Below are 23,500 nucleotides of genomic sequence, written 5' to 3'. Positions count from 1 at the left end.
TTCAAGTGTCGGGGAGAACGCATACATGGCACGGCACGGAAACCGTTCGCAGCCAATCGAACGAGTGTACAAAATAAAATTTAAGTGAAATGTACAAATAACTGTCAACTTTTTATGTTTTATTAGTTATAGGAAAAATTACTAACAGCTTAAACATGAAATTGGAACGATGTGCTTGTTCAAGAATGGTTTTGCAACAAAGTTCCGATGCTCTTTTAGGAAGCTGCTAACGAGCGAATACGTTGTGAAGTGGCTACACACTAGATACGATCGCTAATAGTATGGAATTTAAGACCTTCACGACATGATTTGTGTATTTTATGGAAGGGATTGTCCGAATTGGAAGGAATGCGTTTTAGTGACCGAATCGAATGGGACAAAAATAACCCACTGATAAGAAGCTTTCCAATGTACCTAATGTATCGCCATGTATTAACGACTAGCATTACTAAATTAACACAAAAAAGCGTGTGAGTGCTTAACTATGCTAGAAAATCCATGCAATTAAACAAATCCATACAGTCCAGTGAAGTATAAAAAAACATAATTCATAGCTTTCAATTTTAAGGCCACGCACTGAACGCGTTTCGTTCCTCGCCACCCTGTGCCACGAGCGGTTTCGTACAGTGCGAGAGCAAACCATCGCCAGTCGAGTTGGCCGAGAGAAGGTGAAGTCGTTTCTCGCCACTCGTAGCAGACGGTCGAACACGCGTGTTTCGCTGCGCGGCGCACATCTCGCGGCTGGTGCGTTTCCCTTCTCTTGCGCGACCCGTCGCGGTGAAGTCCCTGTGCTGTTCTAGAGTGCATGGTGGTTATCTACGCGTTCTGCTTGACCGAGGTACGGAGTGTGTGTCTAGGTTGATGTTTTGACAGTAGTTTCTCGGTGTTATTTTTGAACCTTTTTATTTCCGGGTTTGCATTCGCTCTCTAAGCAATGCAAATACCGATCCCTATCGGAGGGCACAGTGAAAATAACGCCGCCAAGTGAGATACGCCACGAGAAAATCCCGTACCGGCGGTGATTCTTGCGTACTAGTGTAGTGGTAGCGAGTTTAGTTGCGTATTTAGATGCGTCTTAGTTGGTTCTTTGTTAACCGTGCCATGGTCGTTGTGAGTGGATGTGCCAAAGACAGATGTTTTCCGCCGGGGGTGTCCCCTGCCCTTCGTATTCCTCGCCAAGCAGCACACGAGCTCAGCTAGCTTTTGTTACAGTGCGCACCAGCAAAGATTGCTAGCGGGCAGCGGCGTTGGAAAGGAAAGGTCAGCAAGCAGTGAGATAGGGCGGACGAATGGACAGCTGATTTTAATGCACGGATGCACCTCTCCGACTACGCTTACTGCTACTGGTGTGAAAAGGTTACGAAATCAATCGATCGCACACGTCGGCGGATTGATGCTAGTAATTGAATTCAAACAGCCAAAAGATGATGGCACGCTTTATCGCGCAAAAATAGGGAGAATCGATGCAAACGTGCGTTCTTCGATGGAAATTGTTGCCAACAAAGGCACGGGGTCAGGGCGCGTTTCAATCAAAACTTTCAACATATTCCACAGAAATGACCCAGTAGTAGGGGATATTAAAGGGACCAAACCGGTTCCAATTTAACCTGCATTCGCGACCTACAAACGAAAAGGACACACAGCAGAAAATGCTCGAAATGCCATAATTTTGGTTGATTTTCTCCTGTATATCGATTTAGGGGAGAAAAAGCAAGTTTCACTGAATCGTGTCCGTGTGTATGAAGGGTTTGTGGATATTTTGTTTTTTTCTGTGCATCGAACGAAGCGCGTCAGAGGACAACAACAACCAAAACCGGTATAAAGCGGCCTCTGTAGGACCAACCTGTTTTAACACTTAACTAGCCATGGTTGTTTTTTTTTTGCAACCTTCCATCCGTGATGCAATAGAACGGAAGAGATCAGAATTTGTTAAAGTTGTGTAATAGGCCCGCAAATCGTCTGATCGACGCGTCGAATCAATTATGCGCCAACGAACTCATCATTCGGACGTCGATCTTATGTAGACCCGCGAAAGCGTAGGGCAAAAAATACTGCAGTGAAACAGCGGCTACTATGATTCCAATCCGGTGGGAGTTCGAATCTGTGGAGTTGACTCATAGTAGGCCATGCAGTGCAGGCAAACGGGACACACACGCGATCACACACAACCGAAATTGGCCATTTTGTGGGGTAAAACACGTTATATTGATTTTTATATATTCGCTGCCAATATTTGCACGCAAAGTGCGCCCAACATTAGCTGTTTGCCATCGTAAGCTGTTGCCAAGCTTCCCGAATCGTAAATCAACCCGCCCGTGATTGAGATTGTGTTTGGGGCCATAAATTTACCTCCAATGTCCTCGTGTGGACGTGTGTTTGAAGAGCAATAAGAATGCTGCTGTTTCAACTACCGAAAAAGCCAAGTGTATGCAGGGCGGGCAGTTTGTTTTGTTTGCGGCGTCCCAAGCTTCCGGCGACATTGAAAATTGCCACATTGGACCGGTCGCGAGTTCTGTCACACAATTGCTCCGAAAGCGGCACCGGCCTTTGCATCCTTTCACTACATTTGCCCCGGAGCGCCGTAGGGTGGGTATCAAATTGTCGTCGTTGCGTTAATGACCGAATTCCGCGCTTGACATTGGCACGTATTTAATCTGTGTCCGTCATGGTGGTGTTCGTTGTCTGATCTCGAAACATTGATTCCGAATGCATTCAAGAGTGGAGAAGAGAAGCGTTAGCTCAGCACGATGCGACTCGCATGGAAGACTTTTAACCCCGGCGTGGTGAATCAGCGCCGCTACACGCTGCACAGAGCCGTATCTGCCCATATGTTTTGGCGTTTGACCCGCCCGTGACCAAGGACTGCGGACGGCTACTTCCTGTATTATATTTCGCCTGTCATCCTGTGTGACACTGCGAGAGGCTGCGCCCTCCGCTTCTACCCAACAAACGGCCATCGAAGCGCCAAGAAGAAGCGCAAGCAGTCGAAAGTGTTTGCGCATCCACTTAGCGGTTCCATTCGCGCGCGCGCGTGTGTGTGCATGGCCTACCGATCGGCGGCGTCTGTTCGTCAAACTGACCGCATCATTTGCCGGGTGCCGCCGGGTGTGTGTGTGAGTTTGTTTTTTTTTTATCGATTTTTGGAAGAGAATGTGCCCATGGACGGGTGACACTCGTTAACCGTGACCTTGCCCTCGATCGTTGTTTCTCCCGCCCTATGTTCCCTTCCTCGATTGTACATATCTTTCTCGAGGGTGGGGGGGGGGGGATTTTGCTGATCACGTCCCAGAGCATTAAAAAAGGTGCGCGTAACAGCGATGACGATCGTTTTATTTCTCATTAACTTCGCGCGTCGCTTGGCTTCCCTTTCAAGGCCAAGCGCCAAACAGGCGCGTAAAACGTGGAAAAGTTCAACGTGTTTTTCGCATTCCCCGCCTTCACCTGCGTTCAAAAACGTGCGCTGGAAAAACCTGCCCAGCCGAGAGATGGTCGTTGATGATCGGGTCGGGAAGGAATTCGATCGAACGTTCTAGCACAGAACAGGTTCGAATGCAGATTAGAATGAATTCAGAAGCGAAAGCCACAAAAAAGCGCATTTCGGTTCGTTGATTTGACCGGCTTGAACGATGTGCGGTGAAGATTAGAATGAGTTTTAGTTTTTTTTTTGTTTACACTCCTGGCAAAACAGGAAAAAAAGTTAAACAACGTCACACAGCATCTTTTGACACGATCACCGATGATGGTGATGATGATGACGATCGAGTTGTTTTGGTTTTTGAGACTGTTCTAGGAGCTTTGATTCGTTCCGCGCTTGGTATTTTGAAGCATGATGCAGGCATAGACATCAATGTGTTAGTAATAACGTCAGACTTTACCCCTTCATCAGCTTCAGAAGAGGTGGAGAAATGGGACGAACCCAAATTATGTTCTTTTTTTGCAACAAATATTGAAGAGAAAGTTTGCGTTCACCCATCACTCAAATGCTTGGCCCACGGTTAATGGTGTTCGATACATCTGCATTCCCAGACGTAGCGGGGTAGCCAGTTTTCAGGTCATCCGTTCGTTTGCGTTTGCGGCACAGCCCGCCCGACCCCCCCATACACGTCCACGATCGGTTCTCATGCACGGCAAATGAGAACAAGGCAAACGCGCGACCTATCTGGGCCGAGAGAACGATCGCGAACCGCCGGGCGGGGGCTGCACCAAAGTTCACCACCCAATTGATTAAGACTAATTGAATCTTTGGCCCGCGAAGGCTTCACCCGTCCGCTCCATGGGCTGGTGCTGAGTTTGATCAGACGCAAGTAATCAAACGATAATCTAACAAGTTTACATTCATCCGCGTCTCCGCGTTTGACGGGAGCGCGGCGCGCAAGGACACAAAGAGAATTTGCGCGCAAACATCGTCTTCTAACGTGGCAAGGCGTGTTTCGATAGTGGACCATTTCCATTTCATTCGCGCAAGTGATTACGCGTCATGGTCGCGCAGTGCCCACCGTTTAGTCACCATAGTGACGCACACACTGTGTGTACTGTGTGGTGTACTAATTTCTCCTCACTGCCTTGCCGGCTCATTCATATGTACGGAGCAGCACACCAACACACAAAAGAGCAGGCTGTGGGGTGCTGCAATTATTCATAGTGGGTCGTGGATGCCATAAACCGGCCACTACCCCTCCCCGTCCGACGCTGGACAATGGGAAGTTTTTGTTTTAATTGCTGCTATAACAGGGCGTGTGTTTTTGTTGTGCGTGTGGGAAAGGATGGTCTAATGGCGCTTCGAAAGCTTTACCACTATCGAAAGATGGCGACAGAGTTGTTGGGAGAATAGTGTTTAGTTGGAAACAGCATGGCACCTGTAAATGGTACGGTGCACGTTTCCTTCTCCTCCTCCGGTACGGCATGACGTGCAATTCCCATTTTCCATCCGGTCAAGGGGCACCACCACCAAGCACCCCCTTGCTGCAGTGAAATAATTAACGCTTCGAGAAAGGGTGAGAAATAAACCGGACATTAAGTATGACTCGGGCCGGGTCTATTTGACTTGCCATCGGTGGCCTGACGTAACTGGAGATGGGGTGCAATTAAAATTTTAAACCATTTCCCAAGCTTCCCTCCTTTCCCCCTGCCCCCTGCCCCACTGCTACGAATCAATGCACTAATGAAGAGTTGGATCGTTATCAGAACGGAAGAATTCAGGTGTACACGCTCATTATTTTCCTATTGCACCTGTAAAGCATCGCCTGCTAAGGGAGCGAAAGCAAAACACATTCACGCATATTATTCACTAGCTCTAACCTGTTCCATTCCTTCTTTCCACAGTGTTGCAATCGATCAATCAGAATGTACAAATAGAGAAGCCTTATTGCTCAGTTCCTGCCATAGAGTGCCTGCCGGTAGTAGTGAACCCGCAGCAAAGTGACGACCGCTCGAGCGATCTGTCAGTTTAAGACCAGCACATTTATCCACCCGAACGGCTGTTGTGAAGTCAAACGCTCCGGGAGTGTGTGTGTGTATCAATTTCAGTTAATCTGCTCAACAACGACGGCACATGTGCGTCAGGCTGGTTCGCGTGTCCCACGTCAAGCGCGGGGTAATTGTGATAAGCGTCGCATAAATTATTGCCCATCATCATCGCTTGCTGAGGGCCAGTTTTTGGTGAAAATTGCTCAGTAGCTGTGTTTACGCAATCCTATTGGAAGAGAGGCCACAGTGGGTGAGGATAGTGTTTTAGTGCAGCCACTTGCCTCGGAAACAATGAACGGTAACGGACTTAGCAATGGCCATCATCGGGCAGAAAGTGAGGAGAATCTGCACAAACCGACGACTGAAAATGGTGGCAACCATCAGCCACATCCGGGTGTGCAGCCGGAAAGCGACGAACCGAACGTGGACCGGCTGAACTGCATGGGACGGCTGTCGTACTACGTATCGATGGCGATAGGGAAATTTTTCTACCGGTAAGTAAAATGCTAACGATCGGCAAAACACGATCGTTAATTTTTGGCGGTAACAGTAACGAACAAAAAAACATCCAAACAGACACACGGAGCGATCCCATCGGTGAACTTGACAGTGAATTTTTATCGGTTTGCTAATTTTTACCAAGGTCACGAGGAACGCGAAGAGATCACACTTCCTACACTGAAACACAGAAAAATCCTTTCCTGAAAAGAACACAACAACAGCAGGCAACAAACAAAAAGTGTTAATCAAACACATTTGAATATGGAAATGTTAATGCCAAGCAGAGCAGAGCAGAGCATCGGAAGAGTATTGATGAAAATGTTGCATTGGAATAACAGGTTTCGGACAAAACACAGACAGAAAGGATACAGCCAAGATCATCAAACGGCATTTTGGGCGAGGGGGAAATAACTTTAAATTCGAGCTCTCACGCCATTCTTTCTGCATTCAGCGGGTTGGAATAAGCTGGCTGGCGGAGGTGCAGTTATTAGAACCGGTTCGACGGTTTGTCGATAAATTCCGCTGCGACTCAAAGTCAAAGCTCTCAGCATGTCCAATCCCAAATGACCATGGAATTGGAGTCGCTGGAAAGCGGTTTACCGTTAAAAGGAAGCTGAGGACCACCGTTTGTCTTTCAAGGGCAGTTGTCGCTTCCGATCAGTGTACTATCCCTAAGATGATATGCGGTTTCGTTTCCTAATGGGTATTTCCCCTTCGCAAAGAATGCCCCCACAACACGGTGGTTATTTTTAGCGAATCGAGTTTTGTGTCTTTTTTTCTTACAAAAGTATACTCTCGATTGTGTTACTCCACACACCGTCTGATACTGATAACACAGGTTCGATACGGTTCGTCAAAGGTTCACTTGAACGCATGATCCGAATGTGATAACACACCAATGACAACTGTTTCGAGGGAGGATTTCCTTCGGAAGAGGGGAAAGGAGGTGAAGGTTTAATATGAATCGAGGTAATCGGAAATGAAGGAATCGATTCGTTTTACTTATATTGCTGGATCATTGTTAGATTGGCATTTTTTCTAAGGGCAACATTGTTCATTCGAGGCATGGAGAGCTTCTGCAAAGGTCCAAAGTTAATATGATTGATGTTTGACTGTTAACAGAATATGGTTGGTAGTACTCCTGTACTCACAGTACAGCACACACACAGATGGTAATGGATTAGTCAATTAAAGACCCATGATAACATACCGGACGATCATTAAACGCTCGAGCATTATGTGGATCGCTGGCAAACTTTATCCGGACAAATGGATGTAGCAACCGATTAGAGAGCACAAACAGTTTGGCTGGCCACTACAACAATCGCCAAACGGGCTTGATTAAACTATCGCCAACAGAACACAACACCGGCCTTGATACGTTGCCCGTAATCGAGAGTGATAAATGAAGCTCTGGTGTAATAAAAAAACAAATAAATAAACGGGTAACCCCACCACACAACAGCTAAGCTTGATCATCGGTCCAGAGGCGAGTGTGAAAATCAAACATCTGCGGCTGTAAAAGTAAAAGTGTCACCATGTACGATGCGAAGCGCGGCATATACGTCCCGTTTGCATAACCGCTTAGCATGGGCCACACATACGCCACATTTCGAATTATTCACCTTGACCGCCGCCGGACCGCGGTTGGCAATGTCCGGCTGCGTGCAATGACACGATCGGTTTGCAACTGTACCGACAGCGAATGTTTGTTTTTGTTTAGAGAAAGGTCAGGAAAGTGGTGCCATAGCAAATTTCACCATAAAAGCGGCCACCGGGCAAGAAGTGCCGGCTTTAAGACCTCAAACTACGCTTTAATTTAATAGACTTTAACAGACGTGACGTGACGCAGCCTGTCGAATAAACGCCATCTTATCTGCTATTGCTGGTTTATTTTTAATAATTCGTAATGCCACTTCCTCTTCGCTGGCATGTATTAACCATCCGTAAAAGTAAAAGCGGATTAAATGGCTCGTCACTATCTCGCTGCTACAAGCTATAGAGAATCCACGCTTTGCAATCATTCTTGCCCAGTGCAGCAAGAGTGCGGCAATACGGACATAAGATGCTTTTTTGCGGTCAACGGGTTATTGCAACGAAATGATATGCATGGCAATAAATCTGCTACCGATGATGATATAACTAACGAGAACGATAAGTCACTGGCAGCCTCTGTCTTGTCTGTCTTTGCCGCTTTTTTTGCTCGTTGCTCTTCGGCATCCATCCTCTGCCGCGGTGCTACAATTTGTTCCGCTGTCTTATCAATTGTATTAAAAATAGGTGTAAAAATACACAGTATTCAGTACTTTGAGCGGGCAGGCGCGCGCGTGTGCAGTTTGTTTATACATAACGATCATACTCAAACAAAACTGGCCGAGGAATCGAACCGAATGGTGGTGGTGACCTGCAGTATGATCTACAAAAATAAAGCATGGGAAAAATCGACCATCCAGACACCGTCTAGATAGAGTTGCACAGGGATGGCACGTGCCAGACGTAAATGATTGAACTTTTGCAAATTTAACGCTTGTGTACTTTTCGCGTGAGATAACAGATGATGAGCAGTGTGTGCAAAAAATGATTTTTTTAGAGCCAATCTACCCATTTTTGTATAATTTACAAACGATCAGATGCTTTTGGAGGTGGCGCCATCTGTTAGCCAGTAGCAGTACTAAGGGCACGATATCTGGTAATCATCAGTGAAGGGCTTTCTTGTGCCCTTTGTAAATTATTCATACGATGCTACCTTTCCATTTTAACCTTTTTAATGAATATTATTCCTCCCAAAAATTGGGATAGCGTGAAGCCCAGCTCTCTACGCGTTTGGCCGATCAAATATCTTTGACAAGAAAGTGCATGCAGCAGTTCCGTTTAGCGAGTGTGAGGAGGAAAATTCTTCACCGCATTTGTTCGACCGACTTGGTACATCTAATTGCGTCAAACGCGCACAGTTTAATGAGGTTGTTCCAGTTAAATGCATCCCGACACGGTTGACGGCATTCAACCTCTTGCGCTCATAAATATGACTGCAGCCCCGTCTTCAGTGCGCTGCTGTGTTGTTTTCCATGTGCCATCACCTACTGTATGAGCTGAAGCAAACCGGGATTAATATCATATCTTTCTTTTCTATACATCTCTCTCTCTCTCTCTCTCTCTCTCTCTCTCCCTCCCTCCAATCAAGGCTCGGTTACTGGATAGCAAACAATGCGTGGAAAACGATCGGTCTGTGCTTCTTGCTGGTCGCCCTGTGCAGCGTGGGCTTCATCCGGTTCCACAAAGAAAAGAGCCCCATGAAGCTGTGGATACCGGTGGGGTCGAAGTTTCAGCACGACACCAACTGGCTGATAGAGCACTTTAAGGAAGGCAATCGGATCGAAACGGTTATGATCACCGCCCCGGATGTGCTGGTGCCGGAAGTTTTACAGACGGTAAGAGATCTGCCCTATTGCTGCATCTTGCTGTAAAGCGGAACGGGTATTGATGTCTTCTATTATATGCGCAGATTGCAACCATCACGGAGGAAGTGGAAGGCTTCACGTTTCACAATAGCGAGGGTCAACGATTAGGCTGGACCGATGTTTGCCACAAGTAAGGCTAACTCTCAGACTATCCCCTTCAGAAAGCTCTTAATTAAGCGTTTTATGTTCCATTTTCCTTTTTCCCCAGAGTACCTTTGATAGCGGAGTACACGGCGGATTTGTCCCGCCGAAAGCGCCACGCGCAAGACCTCGAGCAACCGTCGGTAACGACACGCCGCCCGAAGAAGAGTAAACCCTTCTTTACACCCGTTATCGATGTTCCCTCGTTTCTGTTCTGCCCGATGGTGGAGCGGCTCGAGCTGGGCTGCTACGGTAGCAGCTTGCTGGAGCTGTGGAAGTATAATCGCACCACGATTGCCGGCCTGTCGAAGGAGGATATTGTGGATAAGCTGAACCGTACCACGATCAGCCCGATGACGGGGCACACGGTCGAGTTTGCCGAGCTGCTGGGTGACGTGAAGCGCGACTGGAGTGGCCGGATCGTGTCGGCCGGTTCGCTCGTTACGCACTGGTTCGTGCACGTCAACTTCTCCGAGGTGGATTCGGACGTGAGTGGCAATGCGGCCGGTACGGAGGATTGGGTCACCGAGAATGCCATGCTGTGGGAGGAACGGTTCCTGCAGATTGTTACGAAAGCGAAGCGGGATCTGTCGAACAATGAGACCGACATCTACTATGCGGCTGGAAGAAGGTAAGGGGCGCAGGGGATGGAAAACAGAAACTACTGCTACTAACGGTTTATCTTTTTCGTACGTACGGCAGTTACGGAGACATTAGCGAGGAATCAATGTTCAAGGACATGGATAAGCTAATCTACGGCGGTATCGTTATGTTTGTCTACATGCAGCTCGTCTTATCGAAGTTCAGTTGGACCGAGTTTAGGGTACGTTAACCGTCGAGAGTTCACCGTGGCCCCAAGGCAATGACCCACTAACTGGATTCTGTTTGTGCCGGCTTCTCTAGGTCATTCTTGGATCGGTGGGACTGATGAGCGTCGGGATGGGTTTCGTCGCCGGTTGTGGCATTGTGGCAGCGCTTGGCGTGTCCTACGGCCCGGTACACACCTCGCTGCCCTTCCTGCTGATGGGGCTCGGCGTAGACGACATGTTCGTCATGATGGCCTGCTATCGGAAGGTGCGGAAAGCCAATCCCGACCTGCAGCTGGCCGAACGGATGGGGCTGATGCTGCAGCATGCAGGCGCATCCATTACGGTCACATCGCTCACCGACATTGTGGCATTCATCGTCGGCTCCATCACGGTCATCCCTTCGCTGCAGTCGTTCTGCATCTACGCGGCGGCCGGCGTGTTCATGATGTTCGTGTTCGTTATCACCTTCTTCGTCGCCATATTTACGCTGGATGAGCTGCGCATTGCCAGCCGGCGCAACTCGTTCCTGCTGTGGGTGGTGCACGACGAAAAGTCGACCTCGCTCTGGTGCGAGTACAATCTGATGCACCGGTTCATCAACGCGCTCTACTCAAAGTTCCTGCTGACGACGGTGGGCAAGGTGCTGGTCATACTGGCCGTCGTCCTGATGACCGGCGTCAACGTGCACAATCTGCTGAAGCTGCGGCAAAAGTTTGACCCCAACTGGTTCATCCCGGAGGAAACGTATTACAACCAGTTCGTGGTGAAAACGCACGAACACTACCCAAACGCCGGGTACGAGGCGATGCTCCTGTTCGGCAATCTCAACTACACGGCCGAGCTGCCCAATCTGATCGGCATTACGCATCGGTTGGAGAATCGCACCGACATACTGCACAGCTTCAGCTCGTGGGTGACTGCGTTCCAGGACTTTGTGCACACGCACTACGACAAGGACATTGCGGTGGATGCGCTGAGCGAGGCCGACTTCCGCAAGTACCTGAGCAAGTTCCTGTTCAGCTACGAGGGCGGCCGCTACCAGATGAACATCAAGTTCGCCACCAAGCTGAAGTGCGGCCAGCCCGCACCCAACATCACCGTCACGACGATGGACTTCAAGTTTCGGCCGTTCAAGGAGCGGGAAGAGTACCTGCCGGCCAAGTACGCGGTGGAGGACGTGCTGGCGAGCAGCAACATCAGCACGGGCGATCACTACCGCACCCTGTGGGCGAAGATATTCGGCAACTGGGTGACGGACGAGATCATCGACACGGAAATCTATCGCAACATTTCGCTCGCCCTGATCGGCGTCATGTTCTGCTCGGTGGTGCTGATCGTCAATCTGCAAATCTGTTTCTGGATATTCGTTTGTGTGCTACTTACGCTCGTGAACGTTGGCGGGCTGATGCAGGTCTGGGGACTGACGCTCGATCTCGTATCCTGCATTGCGCTGCAGCTTGCCGTCGGGCTGTGCGTGGACTATGCGGCCCACATTGGCCACACGTTCCTGACGATCAACAAGGGCGATCGGAATCGGCGCAGTCTCGAGACGGTGCTACACATCGGGGCGGCCGTTTTCTACGGCGGCGGATCCACGATACTGTCCCTCTCGATACTGTCCGGCTCGCAGGCGTATACTTACAGGACGTTTTTCAAAATATTCCTTCTCGTGATTGCGTACGGACTGTTCCACGGTACGATACTGCTGCCAGTCATACTGAGCCTGATCGGGCCGGCCCCGTACAGCGGATCGCTGAACAGTCTGAACACGATCAACAACAATCCCAGTCCAACGAAGAAAGTGTGCCGCGAGGGCACGGAAATGATTTCCTTCATTGGCAAGGAAAAGTATACCCCGAACGGTACGGAACTGTAGGGATGTGTCGGCGAGGGAAGCGGAATTTAAAGCACACACGCACTTACACCGTCCGTGGAAGAGGGCTGGAGAAGTAAGATTAACGCGCGCAGACATTAGGAATAAGAGAGAGAGAGAGCGAGAAAGCTTAGCAGCAGTAGTGTATAAGTGTCCTCTGCCTCAAGCACAATATTGCCTGATAACTTTAATTGTGATCGATCATGTTCTCTTTCCTTACGCATGATTTTTAAGAAGTATTTTTTTTACTACAATTTGTACATATAATTGATAAGCAATAGAAAGAAGTTAAGGACGAGTAGAGAGAGAGAGAATCGAAACGATTAAAAACAAAATGTAATATTGTGGGAAATAAAAAGCGGTTACACATAGCAGATGCATTTCTATTACTAGCAGCCATTGTCGTGTTTCACTTTTCCTACATTCAGAAAATGAAATAACTGCTATCAACAGCGAAATTGAAATTCAGCCTTTCATCGTTTCATCGATTTTCGATCTAGAGGAGCAAGAAAATATTTACCCCGAATTCACTTGTCAAGATAGCAGCAGAACGCGTAGTGTGTGCGAGATAGCAGGTACAGAAAGGGATCGTGTTCGCACAGTGGGATTTTGGCAAGGCATTACAAATTACAGTCGCACAGATATTAGCAATTTTCTGCTAGTGGAGGCATTTTTAACACAAGTGAACGAGCGAAAATACAAAAAAATAATTTTGCTATTTGAAAAAGTTACGAAATATCGAAATAAAGCGTTGAAATATGCTCACAATCGGATTTAATGTTGATACAACCGGTAGGACGTTTTGGCCACCAGTACCAACACCATGGTAGCAGTGTGTGCACCCGCCTCATTCACACACAAGCACGGAACCACGCGCGCGCACGTTTACCGGTAGCACTTTTTCGTGACAATAGAGTACGCTTCCAGGAACAGATTAGTGTGCGATTATTCGTGGCGGCATACCCCGAGTGCGGTCCGAAAGTGTGTGCAGCGAAGTGGAGCGCAATAGTGCACGGTAGTTCAGTAGTTGGTGGAAAAAGTGTAGCCAAGCGTTCGGAAACAGTACAAATCCGGCACTGCTGTGTGTATGTGAGTGTGTGTGCACGCAGTGATTGAAGCAAAGAACGGGTAAAACGACGCGCCGGGTGTGTTGAAGCGACGCGTGGTGTGGTAGGAGCTACCCGGGAAAGGGAGGAAGGATAAAGAAGCGGTTTCTGCGCTAGCGTGTTTGTGTGCGTGTATGCTCCCGGTGCGTGCGTCCGTGGGTTCACGTGTGTTGGTGAGTGTTTGTCGTTTTCGCGAGAAGAAGAACCTTTGCTAACGGTGGAGAAACACCATTGCAGCAAACATCCCAGCAGCCAGCCCGGAAACAAACATGGATCTCGGCGGTACGACGAAGACGGCGACGGCGGCCACTCCGGAGTCCACGGTTGTAGTGGAAAAGTCCTGCCCCGTAGCGGAAGTCGCTGAAAAGCCTGCAGCAGCATCTGGCAAAAATGGTACGTTTTCACTTCTCTCTCTCTCCCCTGTCTGCTGTGTGCGCTTGCTGGCGCTGCAAGTTGTGTCAAGCATTTTTCTGCTGCTGCTGCTGCTGCTGCCCTACCAACGATGATGATTTGCGAATCGTCAGTGCGAATGACGCTCAAGCGAAGGAAGCTTTGCGCTGCGCGCGTGTTTTTCCACCGAAAACGATTGTAAACAATTTATTCCTGTGTTTTGGCGAGTGGTCAAATTGTGCTGTTGTATTGCGCTTTTCAGGACGCACGGAATTTGGTACGAGACTCAATTTAATTTTTTCATCATTTTAGGTTCGCTTCCAGACTCGAGCGCAGATTCAGTGAAAGATTCAGCTTGTGCTGCTGACTCCTCGCCCGGAAAGACAAACGAAGCGCCCAAGGAGCTGCTGACACCACCAACGCCGCCCAAGAAAGCGTCAGACGATGCTGATGCCGTCGCAAAGGCGGGAGAAACGAACAGCATAGCGGACGCCACAAAAAGTCCCGCAAAACAGCCCGCCGTGCCAAAGTCGACGGATAGTGGTGGACCTGTCAAGACTGCCGTTGGCCCGCCACCATGTGCCGACCAGATGGACGATAACGAAGATGACGAACTGCTGAAGCGCATGGAAGCGATTGAGAAGGGAGTGGATTTGGACGCGGTAAAGGAAGCGGCACACCAGAATGGTATGCCAGAGAAACGGATGGAAGTGTCCCAACCGCAACGGGATGCCGGGAAGGTGAACGATAGTGCCAAACCGGCCGCCGCATCGTCCTCTGAGGTATCTTCGGCTGCCCAGCCGAGCGCACTAAAGATGGATGCAGCTGACAGCGCTGTTGCGGCCGATCCCGTTTCAAAAGTGGCGGAAACGGTCAGTCCGAATACTAAACGGAAGCTTGCGCCGGGTGAAGAGGCCGCCGGCAATGAGCCGCAAATGAAAAAAGTGCACGTTGTGGCCGATGCGACCGATGGACCAGAGCCGAGTGTTGCCAAGCCAAGCGTGGAAAGACAAGACGCTCCCGCCAAGCAGCCGAGCGAAATGTCCACCGAACCGCCAGGACCGTCGGAACCGAACGAGAAGCCACCGTCGGTCGAACAGATGGAGGTGGATGAAGCTTCCTCCTCCCCGAAAGATGTGGAACTGTTGCCCGACACCGAACCGAACACTGAGTCCGATGCGATGGACGAAAAGTCGGAAGAAATCAGCTCGTCGGTAGCGGAAGAGCCCGTGCGCCAGGAGGGCGATTCCACCGCAAACAAAAACAAAGCAGAACACTCGAACGTGTCCAGCTCGGACGATAAGGGCGCGGGTGGTGCGACGACCACGACGACGACGACTAGCGAAACTCCAAAACCGGCGGAGAGCAGCGAAGTTTCCGCCTCCGTTCTGCCGACGCCTTCGGGCGATGAAGCCATGGAGGTCGATGAGGACGAAAACGACATAGCGGAGAGCAGCACGTCCGCCGATCCGTCTGCTACGGACGCAGTGCCGGTAGCGGAGCCACCGTGTGTCAAAAAGGTCGCGTACCTGTGTGGCGAAGACGAGGAACCGAAGGAGTCCGGTGTCGATGGGAAGGATTGTGTGGTTTCGACCGAGAAGCCAACAGCTGCCGCCTCGGCCGCAACATCCTCGACGCTAGCCGCTTCTACTTCCGGAGCAGCGGCACCGATGGAGGTGGTGGATTCGGGAGCGAAAGCATCATCCAGCAGTGTTGCAGACGCTAAACCAGCCACTAAACCAGTCACCGACGTCGAGGAGGATGTAGTGGACAGTAGCAACGTTGCCACCACGGTCACGGAGGAGGAGGAAAAGGTAGTGGTGAAGCGCACAGAAACGCCCACTACTGCATCAGTGAAGCTGCCGGAAGACAGTGTGGTCGGTAGCTCGCAACCCTCGTCCAGCAGCGATACGAAGAAACCGGCTTCAACGGAAAAGCGTTTGGACGAGCAGCTGCTGCGTGAAGCGGTTCACCGAAGCGGCTTGATGGCGGCAAAGGCTACTAGCACGCCGAACCACAGCACTTCGGCAGCTGTCGTCACACCGTCGTCCTCCAATCCCGCGACCCCGACACAGAAAACGCTGAACCCAGTAACGACATCCGCCGTCAGTTCGTCGAACGTCTACAGCTCCACGCCGATTCATCCTTCGTTCGGGAAGGTAAGCTCGGGCAATGTGAGCAAAATCACGAACCCACCATCGTCGGTCGAAACCAGCAGAATAGAGGCGGACGATACTACGACCACGACCACCACCACCTCCTCTTCCTCCCCATCCGCCGCCGCCACCAGCCGTAACGAGCAGTCGGTATCGCTGGCGGAGACAGAAACGACGGAAGACAAGAAAGCGGGCGATTTGACGTCCTCGACGAAAAGTTTGCCTTCCACCACAGAAACAGCAACGACGGGAACATCGGATTCATCGGCGAAGAGCACCAAGAAGGAGCTGCGGCACGAAGACTCCGGCAGCAGTTCCAAGGCTAGCCAGAAAACGGTTAGCGACGTATCGGAAGTGGACTCATGCACAGGTAGGTTTCGAAAGACGCTACACAAACGTGTAGGGTAGGATAAGGATTCAAACAGTGTATGTGTGACATGTTGAATATTTCATTTCAGCAGCCTCGGGTATGAACAGTACGGAAGAAATCAGCCTGTACGTGAGCAACGCCGGCAAGGTGAATGGCATCTCCTCGACCTCAGAAGGCTCGGATGTGGATGGTAAGACCGACATGACCAAATCATCGCTCGTGTCCATCAAGCGGGAGGACGACAGTAAAGCAAGCGTCAGTGCACTGCAGCTGGATCTGTCCCGTGCCATATCGCCCACGACCTCTGTCCAGCAGCAGTACGAAGTGAGCGTATGGTACGAGGGAAAGGAGCTGCAGTTCATGTCCGTGGAACGAATCCACGGCGGCGAGCGGGCAGCCGATCCGTCAGTAACCGCCGAGACGGTGGCGCACGATGCGTCCAATATCGATTCCTCTTCAAAGCAATCCTCGACTACTACCACCAACGGTAGTGTCAGCAGTATAGGGCCGTTCACGCTGCCGGGAGCGCAGGCGGGGGCTGCTGCGGCGACCAACGTTGGTCAATCGTCCGACAGTTCCTCGTCGTCGTCTGTTGCCACCGTAACCGGCGGTGCGGCAAAGTCGTCCCACTCCCTCACGGTGCCGCAGATGAAGCAAACCGTAATGGGGCCGAAGGCGCTCTGCGATTTGATGATTGACGAGTTCAAGAAGCTGCGGCGAACGTTTGCGCCGGACGAGGATGTCAGTGATAATGAGGAAAGTGCGCACGGTCTGCTGAAGACTCCGAAAACGCCCGCCGTCGGGGGACGAGGCCGCAAAGAAAGTGCAAAGAAGAGTGCTTCCCGTGGTCAGAAGCGTTCGAAGGCGGCCGACAGCGACGACGATGAGGATGACGATGATGTGCGCACTCCCCGTGCGTCCGGTTCGAAGCAACCGGCAAAGCGCGCGAAGGGCACCGGTGGGCTGGCCGCTTCCTCGAACGAATCTCCCGTCGCCAGCTCGTCCAGCACGACGCCCAAGTCCAAATCGGTGCACCAGGAGCCGAAGCAGTTCGACATCTGCTGCTTGGCCCGGTGGACCGATCGCAAGTACTACGCCGGCCGGGTGACAAACTACCGCGAGGACAATAAGTACGTGGTGGTGTTCGAAGATGGCTGCTCCAAGACGCTGTCCCGGGACATTATCGTGTTCGGGGAGGACGGTGTGCTGCCGATAAAGCACCACTCCATACACGCGCTGACCGGCGGTGACACGTACGAGCCCGCCATCGTGGAGGAGATCAAGCGCAACGATGCCAATGAGGTCGTATACGGTGTGCGAACGGCATCCAGCACGCTGGAGGTGACGGCCACCGACATCTACCTGACCGACGAGCAGGCCAAGTGGATCCACAACGCCTGCAAGGACAAACCGGACCCGATTCAGATGCTACGTGCGCAAGCCGCCGGTACGGGCGGCAGTGCCGCAGGCGAGGACGCAACCGGTGGCAACGCAGGGAACGCACCGGAAGGAAACGCAGCCGCGTCCGAGCTGACGGCAGAGTCGGGCGACAAAGGTGCACGTTCCACGCGCAGCAAGCGGGGTGCGAACGATAAGTCGATGACACCTGCCACACCGGAAGCGGGCTACTCGGGCGGTGTTGGTAAAAAGGGACGCCGAGGACGAAGGTAAGCGAGATTTGGTAACGCTTGGGCGTGTGGAGAAGGGTGAACAGCAAACAAATGCAGTTGCAGTGGACAGAACCCGTCCTTGCAACTAGCTTTTTGACCATCTGCTAACAAACGGATAGAGCTGTGTTGAGTAGAGCGCGACCACCAACGGTAGGGGGATCGCTAGAAGAAGGAGGGACGATCGTCACAAGCCGTGTGGAATGATTTTGTAATCATCTTTTCTTCTTTTTTTCGCTATGTTTATGTATTTATAGGCTTTCATAAGCGTGTTCTGACAACAAAATGCGCCCTTCTGTCCAATCACCGTTCTACACTTTTCATACATTTCTCTGTCCTTCCTACCACAAACACACTGATACTAAATAGCATAGCAATAGTATACTTACCAACACCACCTCCCAACCAACCACTTCCCCCACTACTAAAACTACCACTAAAATACTCACCAAAAACTTCAGAATTCCATCAACGGAGGGACGGAATCTTCCGACATTTTTAAAGCAATGACGACTGTGGAACGCAAACGAAGCATACGTGTAGTTCGTATATCCCTTTTTCCTTTTGAACCCGGAACGATGTATTTTAGTATATCATGATGTGTGGTGGCCCTGAGGAAATTTGGGACGCGGAGTGAAAAGGAATGCTATTTTGTTTTTCAATCTTGAATCATCATTATGAGAGCGTTCTCTCTTGCGCTTGCAAACTGGACACACACCTTCTGTTTCCTGTTCATACAAACACACACACACTCACACTACTGATGTGGACCGATGGATCCTCGTTCCATGTGCGTCATCTTTCCCTCGCGTAGCCCTCCCCGGTTACCACCAGCACAGAACCGTGGGAGAGAGGCATTTGGTGCTTCTGAGAAGCTAACAGTTAGAACCTCACGCACGATATTCGACCTACAGAGAAGCATCATTACACACAAATCAAATTGTTTGGCATTCCTAATCCACTCGACAGCACGACAGCAACGTCTTGGGGCGGAAGTTTACAGCAGACAGTTGAGTAGAAAAAGAGCAAGAGAGAGTGAAAATGGTGGGTACGAGGCGCACAAGTGCTTGTGCCCTGGCATGCTTTAGAATTATAAGCTTTCCCCATGCAAAGTTTTGATTAGCAGCACATTAGTAGAGCAGCGACAAAGTAAATGAGCAAAGAAAGAGGGAGAGACAGAGAGACAGAGGCGCAATCGCGCACAGAAAGAAGGTAATGTTTTATGATTAAGGGGAAGTAGGTGTGTAAGTTAGAGTAGTAAAATGCAGATAGCGATTAGTGTGTATCGTCGGTGTGCCACATCATCCACAAGCTACCTTTAATCAGTAATAGCCGTAACAGCAGCAGCAGCATGTCTGAGAACGTGCGGAACAATGCTAAAATGCCCCATAATCGCGCAAATTTCGAAACTATATCTACACAGTGCTGTGTATTTTAATCAATCTCGCCATTAGCTATTCGGTGTCCACACATTTTGATGCTGCATGTCCTTCCATGCGCGCGCGCGTCTCTTACAGTTTGATTTACCCCTTGCGCGCAGAGTTTGTCCTGTAGGCGTAAAAGTGTTGAACTCTCAGATGCTGCTATTTTGTAGCGCAAAGGAGTAGGGCGTAGTTTAACATCGGGAACATCATCCTGCAAAGATAAATGTTGAATTAGAGGAGAGGAAAAATAGTTGCATTATATTTCACTGGTGTCTAAAGCGGTGCAACCTGCAATAAAAACAAGTCAGTTAGTAGAGAATGCAATCGAGTATTGTAGTGGGATTTGGTGCTCACTACTGCTACCACCACTACAACTACTACTACTACTACTGCAGCAGCAAGAGGCAATTGCCCACATTTTAAAGTGAAGCAGAAAGGGGAAGACTGTATCTTTTAATCTCTGTTTGGTTCTTACTAAATGCCGTACTTTAAAAACAGACAGTACTATATATAGGAGGATAGGATGGAATGATCGTTACTAGTAACGTACGTTTTTGCTGATATACATAGGCATCTGATTTTTGCGCCTCTCCAGTAATTGGACAACCCCCTCTCCCCCTACCTACTAGTAACGGTAACGAAAATGTATTATGTGTTTCTTCCATGAATGTAATGACTTTTAACCGGGACATTACTCCAACGCTAGTTTGATATATATGCGAGGACATTAAACCCTAGAGTATCTAGTAAATAGCAAACAAAACAAAACAAAAAACTATCAGGCGGACTAATTTGGCGTATAATATAGATATATACGACTATATACGTATACACAGACACACCTACACCTATGAATTTGATGTAAAATAAAAGATTGGAATAAAATGTTCTTGTGGCAAGATAAAAATATGGTAAACACGGAGCAAGAGACAATGATGAATGATCATCTCATCCCTTAGGTTTTGCACACAACAGACAACTCATTAATTTTGATACCGTACAGACACAGGCACAGCACCAAAATATAATCCCGTTTTTTTGTCTTGATCATCCCTTCTTGGGTGCATCATGCCTAAGGAGGAGTGATCACGGTGCGGTGCAAAACGACAAGAGATGGACGAAAGTGCAGGAAGAAAGGATTGAACCTTCCTCTTCTACACACCTCTATATCAAACATTATGTAAAAACTCACCGGCCCTCGTAAGCAGACTTACACAGATGTCTGCGGCCAAGCCTCTGTTTTTGCAATGGAAATATCAGAACTAGTTCATATGTTAGAAAATCATACAGGCGCGCACAAACGCATATACAAATTTAGCGACACGTTTTAGCGATGAAGATACAACTATAATAAACCACACGATCCCTTAAAGTAAAGCATAAAACAATGGTTCCACGTGAGAAGAAGAGCGCAAACTGTACGCGTGTTGAATGGCCGGCTAATCGAATAATGCACATTGATTCAAATGAGAATAAGCAAGGTTTGGAAGAAGTGTGTCTGGTAGTGTATTAGAGAAAAGGAAGGGGATAACCGATAGTGAACACCGATTTAAAGAGAACAGAGGGAACACGAACCCCCCGAACATGGATAAAGAGAATTGTTCCCACAAACACACAGCCACCCTGCCATGGGCCGAACAGCCGTGTGAATGCTGCAACATTCCGCCGTTGACGTAGAGGAGGAGGAGGTGGTGGTGCATCGCCTACAGCGTGCCGGATTGATGAGAGCTTCATCCAACCAGCCAAGCAAGCCCCAGCCGTCAACAAGTCGTCGTCATCCCAGCTTCCATCGCATTCGGCATCACGTCGCGTTCTGACAATCCGCAACTCGCGGTGCGTATGAAGATGCGCAGCGTTGTGTGCATTGTGCGCCAGATATCGAAACACACACACACACGAACTCTGCTGCTCTAGGCTGCCAACTCGCAAAGGTTCTCTATTAAAACCCGGTTCAATAAACAAACCACCCAGACAAAAACGGATGAGAACAATATCAATGCGCGTTACTGAATTTACTCTCGCGGGGGCCCACGTCCAGTGCGCGGGGACTCACGTTCTTTTAGCGGAACCAAAAAGGAGAGAGTGATAAAACAATTGTAAATTAATGAAATATGTAGCGACAAAACATCCAATGGTTCAAATATATATTGTCTTGTGTGCGCTGTGTGAGGAATGCCAAACATTTTGACTGTGGAAAAGTCGTGATTTTTAAAAAAACACGCAACAAATAGGAATGTAGAATGAAGACATAATTACATACTTTACTGCACAACGTTAATGATTGCCGCAATTTAATAGGAATGTGAGCTTTTGTCCTTTTTTGACTCGAAAATCCACCCTTTTTGATGCTAGCACACACCACACCCCCTTTTGCACACGAAAAGTGGTGGTGGGTCATGGCAGAGAGGGGGGTGGAGTAGACGTTTGGCAAAATGTTTGGCATTTGTCCCTATGTATCACACTTTTTACCTTCTTCGAAAATACACATTGCCACCTGCGCGCGCGTGTGTGTGTGTGTACCATTGGATGTAGTGTCTAGTGTTGGAGTTAAAGTAACCAAACGTTCGTTGTTCGTTCTTTGCAGAAAACAACTCCCGCCACCAGAACACATATCGGAATGTAGCGATGTATCGGATGGTTACGAAGAAGAAGAAGAAGTGCCTGTCGTTACAAGCCCCGAAACCGGACTCGACGCAGTGAACGGTGTGCAACCCGAGCTGCAGCGCACCGAGCAGGAGTCGGTCCTTGCCAGTAAGTTCCCGTCCGAACATAAGGAGACTTGCGCTTGTCGGCTGAACCATTCCTATAATATAGCTTGCTAACCTTTGCTTTGCTATTCCATTTCACAGGAATGTACATCGCCTACGAGTACTTTGGCAACGATGGTAAGGACTCGCTGGATCAATTGCTCGGACCGATTCCCGTAAATGCAAAAACGCTATTCCGAAACAAACACTTTCTGCTATCCTGTACCGTTCCTTCAAAGGTAGGGAGAAATGCCGGGTAACGCCACGTGATTGGTTGACAGACTTACGGTAACGCTTTTTCCTTCCTTCTAGAGCACTGAGGCGAATGCGAAACAATTTTCCAACACCCCGTTCGTGAAGCAACACATTCGGCATCAGATAGAGGCGGGTGGCGGTAAGGTGTATGAGTTTTTCGAGGACGTCCCGAAGAACAAGTACAAACAGTGTAAGCTAATTGCGCCCCGTCCTTCCATCACGGCGATGTACGTGCAGTGCCTAGCGAGCGACATTGTGGTAAGGAGCAGCAGCACACGCAGCTAAACAAAAGCTTGTGAAAGCTGCCAACTATGAGGTGCAGAAGCAGCTCCTTCATCTGTCCCCTTGTCCCTTTGCAGGCCGTTTCGCACGAGTGGATTATACAGTGCTGCCAGGTGCTGATGCTGGTGGACCACAAACCGTATGCGCTGCCGGCTGGCTGGTCGTTTCTCGAGAAGCGTTTCATCGACTGGGGCTGTGGGCGGGCAAAGGACAAGCGGGCCACCGCCACGCCGTTCGCCTCGGTGTGCATTAATGTGGCCAGTCTGTGCAAAGATTTCAACGATTTCTGGAGCCGGGTCTGCAAGCTGGCCGGCGGTACGGTGCGACTGATCAAAACCGAGTCTGATATTACCGAAAACCTGACCGGCTACCTGCTCACGGATCAAGAATTTCCCGAGGAGATCAAGATCAAAGCGACCCGCAATGGGCTGCTTGTGGTGTCGACCGTTTGGGTGGTGCAGTGCCTGATCATGGGTCGCGTCTGCCATCCGAGCAGTAACGAAAAGCTAACACAGATCTATCAGGAAGACGACTATTAGTCCCGGGACGTATGCAACAACGTATGCGGGCTGTGGTAGATAAGTTCTGTTCGTTTAGAGGGGGGGTCTAGTGCTATGTTTGTTACGTTTTCATAGTTGGATAAGGCGAAATAAATCGGCGCGAACAAAACATTCGACACCTTTTGGGATGTGCAAAAGGTGCATGTGAACGTTTCCAGCAGAGCGCTGAGAGAAAGCGAAAGAAAACGAAAAGCAACGACTTACCACAAACGCTCCAATACACCAAACCGATAGAAACGTCTAACGGTTTTTTCAAATGCGCGTCTCTGTCAGCGAAGCCGCATAACGCATTTGA

The 23,500-nt window shown here is 49.6% G+C and overlaps 2 protein-coding genes across 8 annotated transcripts; both read left to right on the top strand.

Annotated features, from left to right (window-relative positions):
* The first annotated feature begins 681 nt into the window (after nucleotides 1-681).
* LOC120898423 (patched domain-containing protein 3-like) lies at nucleotides 682-12,640 on the top strand. Of its 3 annotated transcripts, none has more exons than XM_040304264.1 (7): nucleotides 682-838; nucleotides 5,323-5,960; nucleotides 9,149-9,395; nucleotides 9,470-9,555; nucleotides 9,634-10,197; nucleotides 10,269-10,389; nucleotides 10,470-12,640. In XM_040304264.1, exons 2-7 carry the CDS (start codon nucleotides 5,758-5,760, stop codon nucleotides 12,249-12,251), a joined length of 3,003 nt encoding a protein of 1,000 aa, XP_040160198.1. In that variant the 5' UTR covers nucleotides 682-838; nucleotides 5,323-5,757; the 3' UTR covers nucleotides 12,252-12,640. The 3 variants fall into 3 exon arrangements, with proteins under 3 accessions (XP_040160198.1, XP_040160200.1, XP_040160199.1); XM_040304266.1 differs by lacking the exon at nucleotides 682-838 and adding an exon at nucleotides 878-1,260; XM_040304265.1 differs by lacking the exon at nucleotides 682-838 and adding an exon at nucleotides 4,518-4,994.
* A 447-nt stretch (nucleotides 12,641-13,087) lies between these two features.
* Nucleotides 13,088-23,354, top strand: LOC120898422 (serine-rich adhesin for platelets-like). 5 transcript variants are annotated; one of them, XM_040304261.1, is made up of 8 exons: nucleotides 13,088-13,527; nucleotides 13,592-13,747; nucleotides 14,057-16,270; nucleotides 16,362-17,937; nucleotides 21,946-22,112; nucleotides 22,211-22,347; nucleotides 22,421-22,621; nucleotides 22,723-23,354. In XM_040304261.1, the coding sequence occupies exons 2-8, from the start codon at nucleotides 13,624-13,626 to the stop codon at nucleotides 23,182-23,184; spliced, it is 4,881 nt and encodes a 1,626-aa protein (XP_040160195.1). In that variant the 5' UTR covers nucleotides 13,088-13,527; nucleotides 13,592-13,623; the 3' UTR covers nucleotides 23,185-23,354. The 5 variants fall into 5 exon arrangements, with proteins under 5 accessions (XP_040160195.1, XP_040160192.1, XP_040160197.1 ...); XM_040304258.1 differs by having other exon boundaries at nucleotides 16,359-17,937; XM_040304260.1 differs by lacking the exon at nucleotides 13,088-13,527 and having other exon boundaries at nucleotides 13,534-13,747; nucleotides 16,359-17,937.
* Nucleotides 23,355-23,500: the final 146 nt, after the last annotated feature.

Source organism: Anopheles arabiensis, chromosome 2 (genome assembly GCF_016920715.1).
Source record: "Anopheles arabiensis isolate DONGOLA chromosome 2, AaraD3, whole genome shotgun sequence".
In the NCBI taxonomy this organism is placed as follows: Eukaryota; Metazoa; Arthropoda; class Insecta; order Diptera; family Culicidae; genus Anopheles; species Anopheles arabiensis.
Note: the sequence above shows the minus strand (reverse complement) of the source record. Positions and strands in the feature narration are given on the sequence as shown.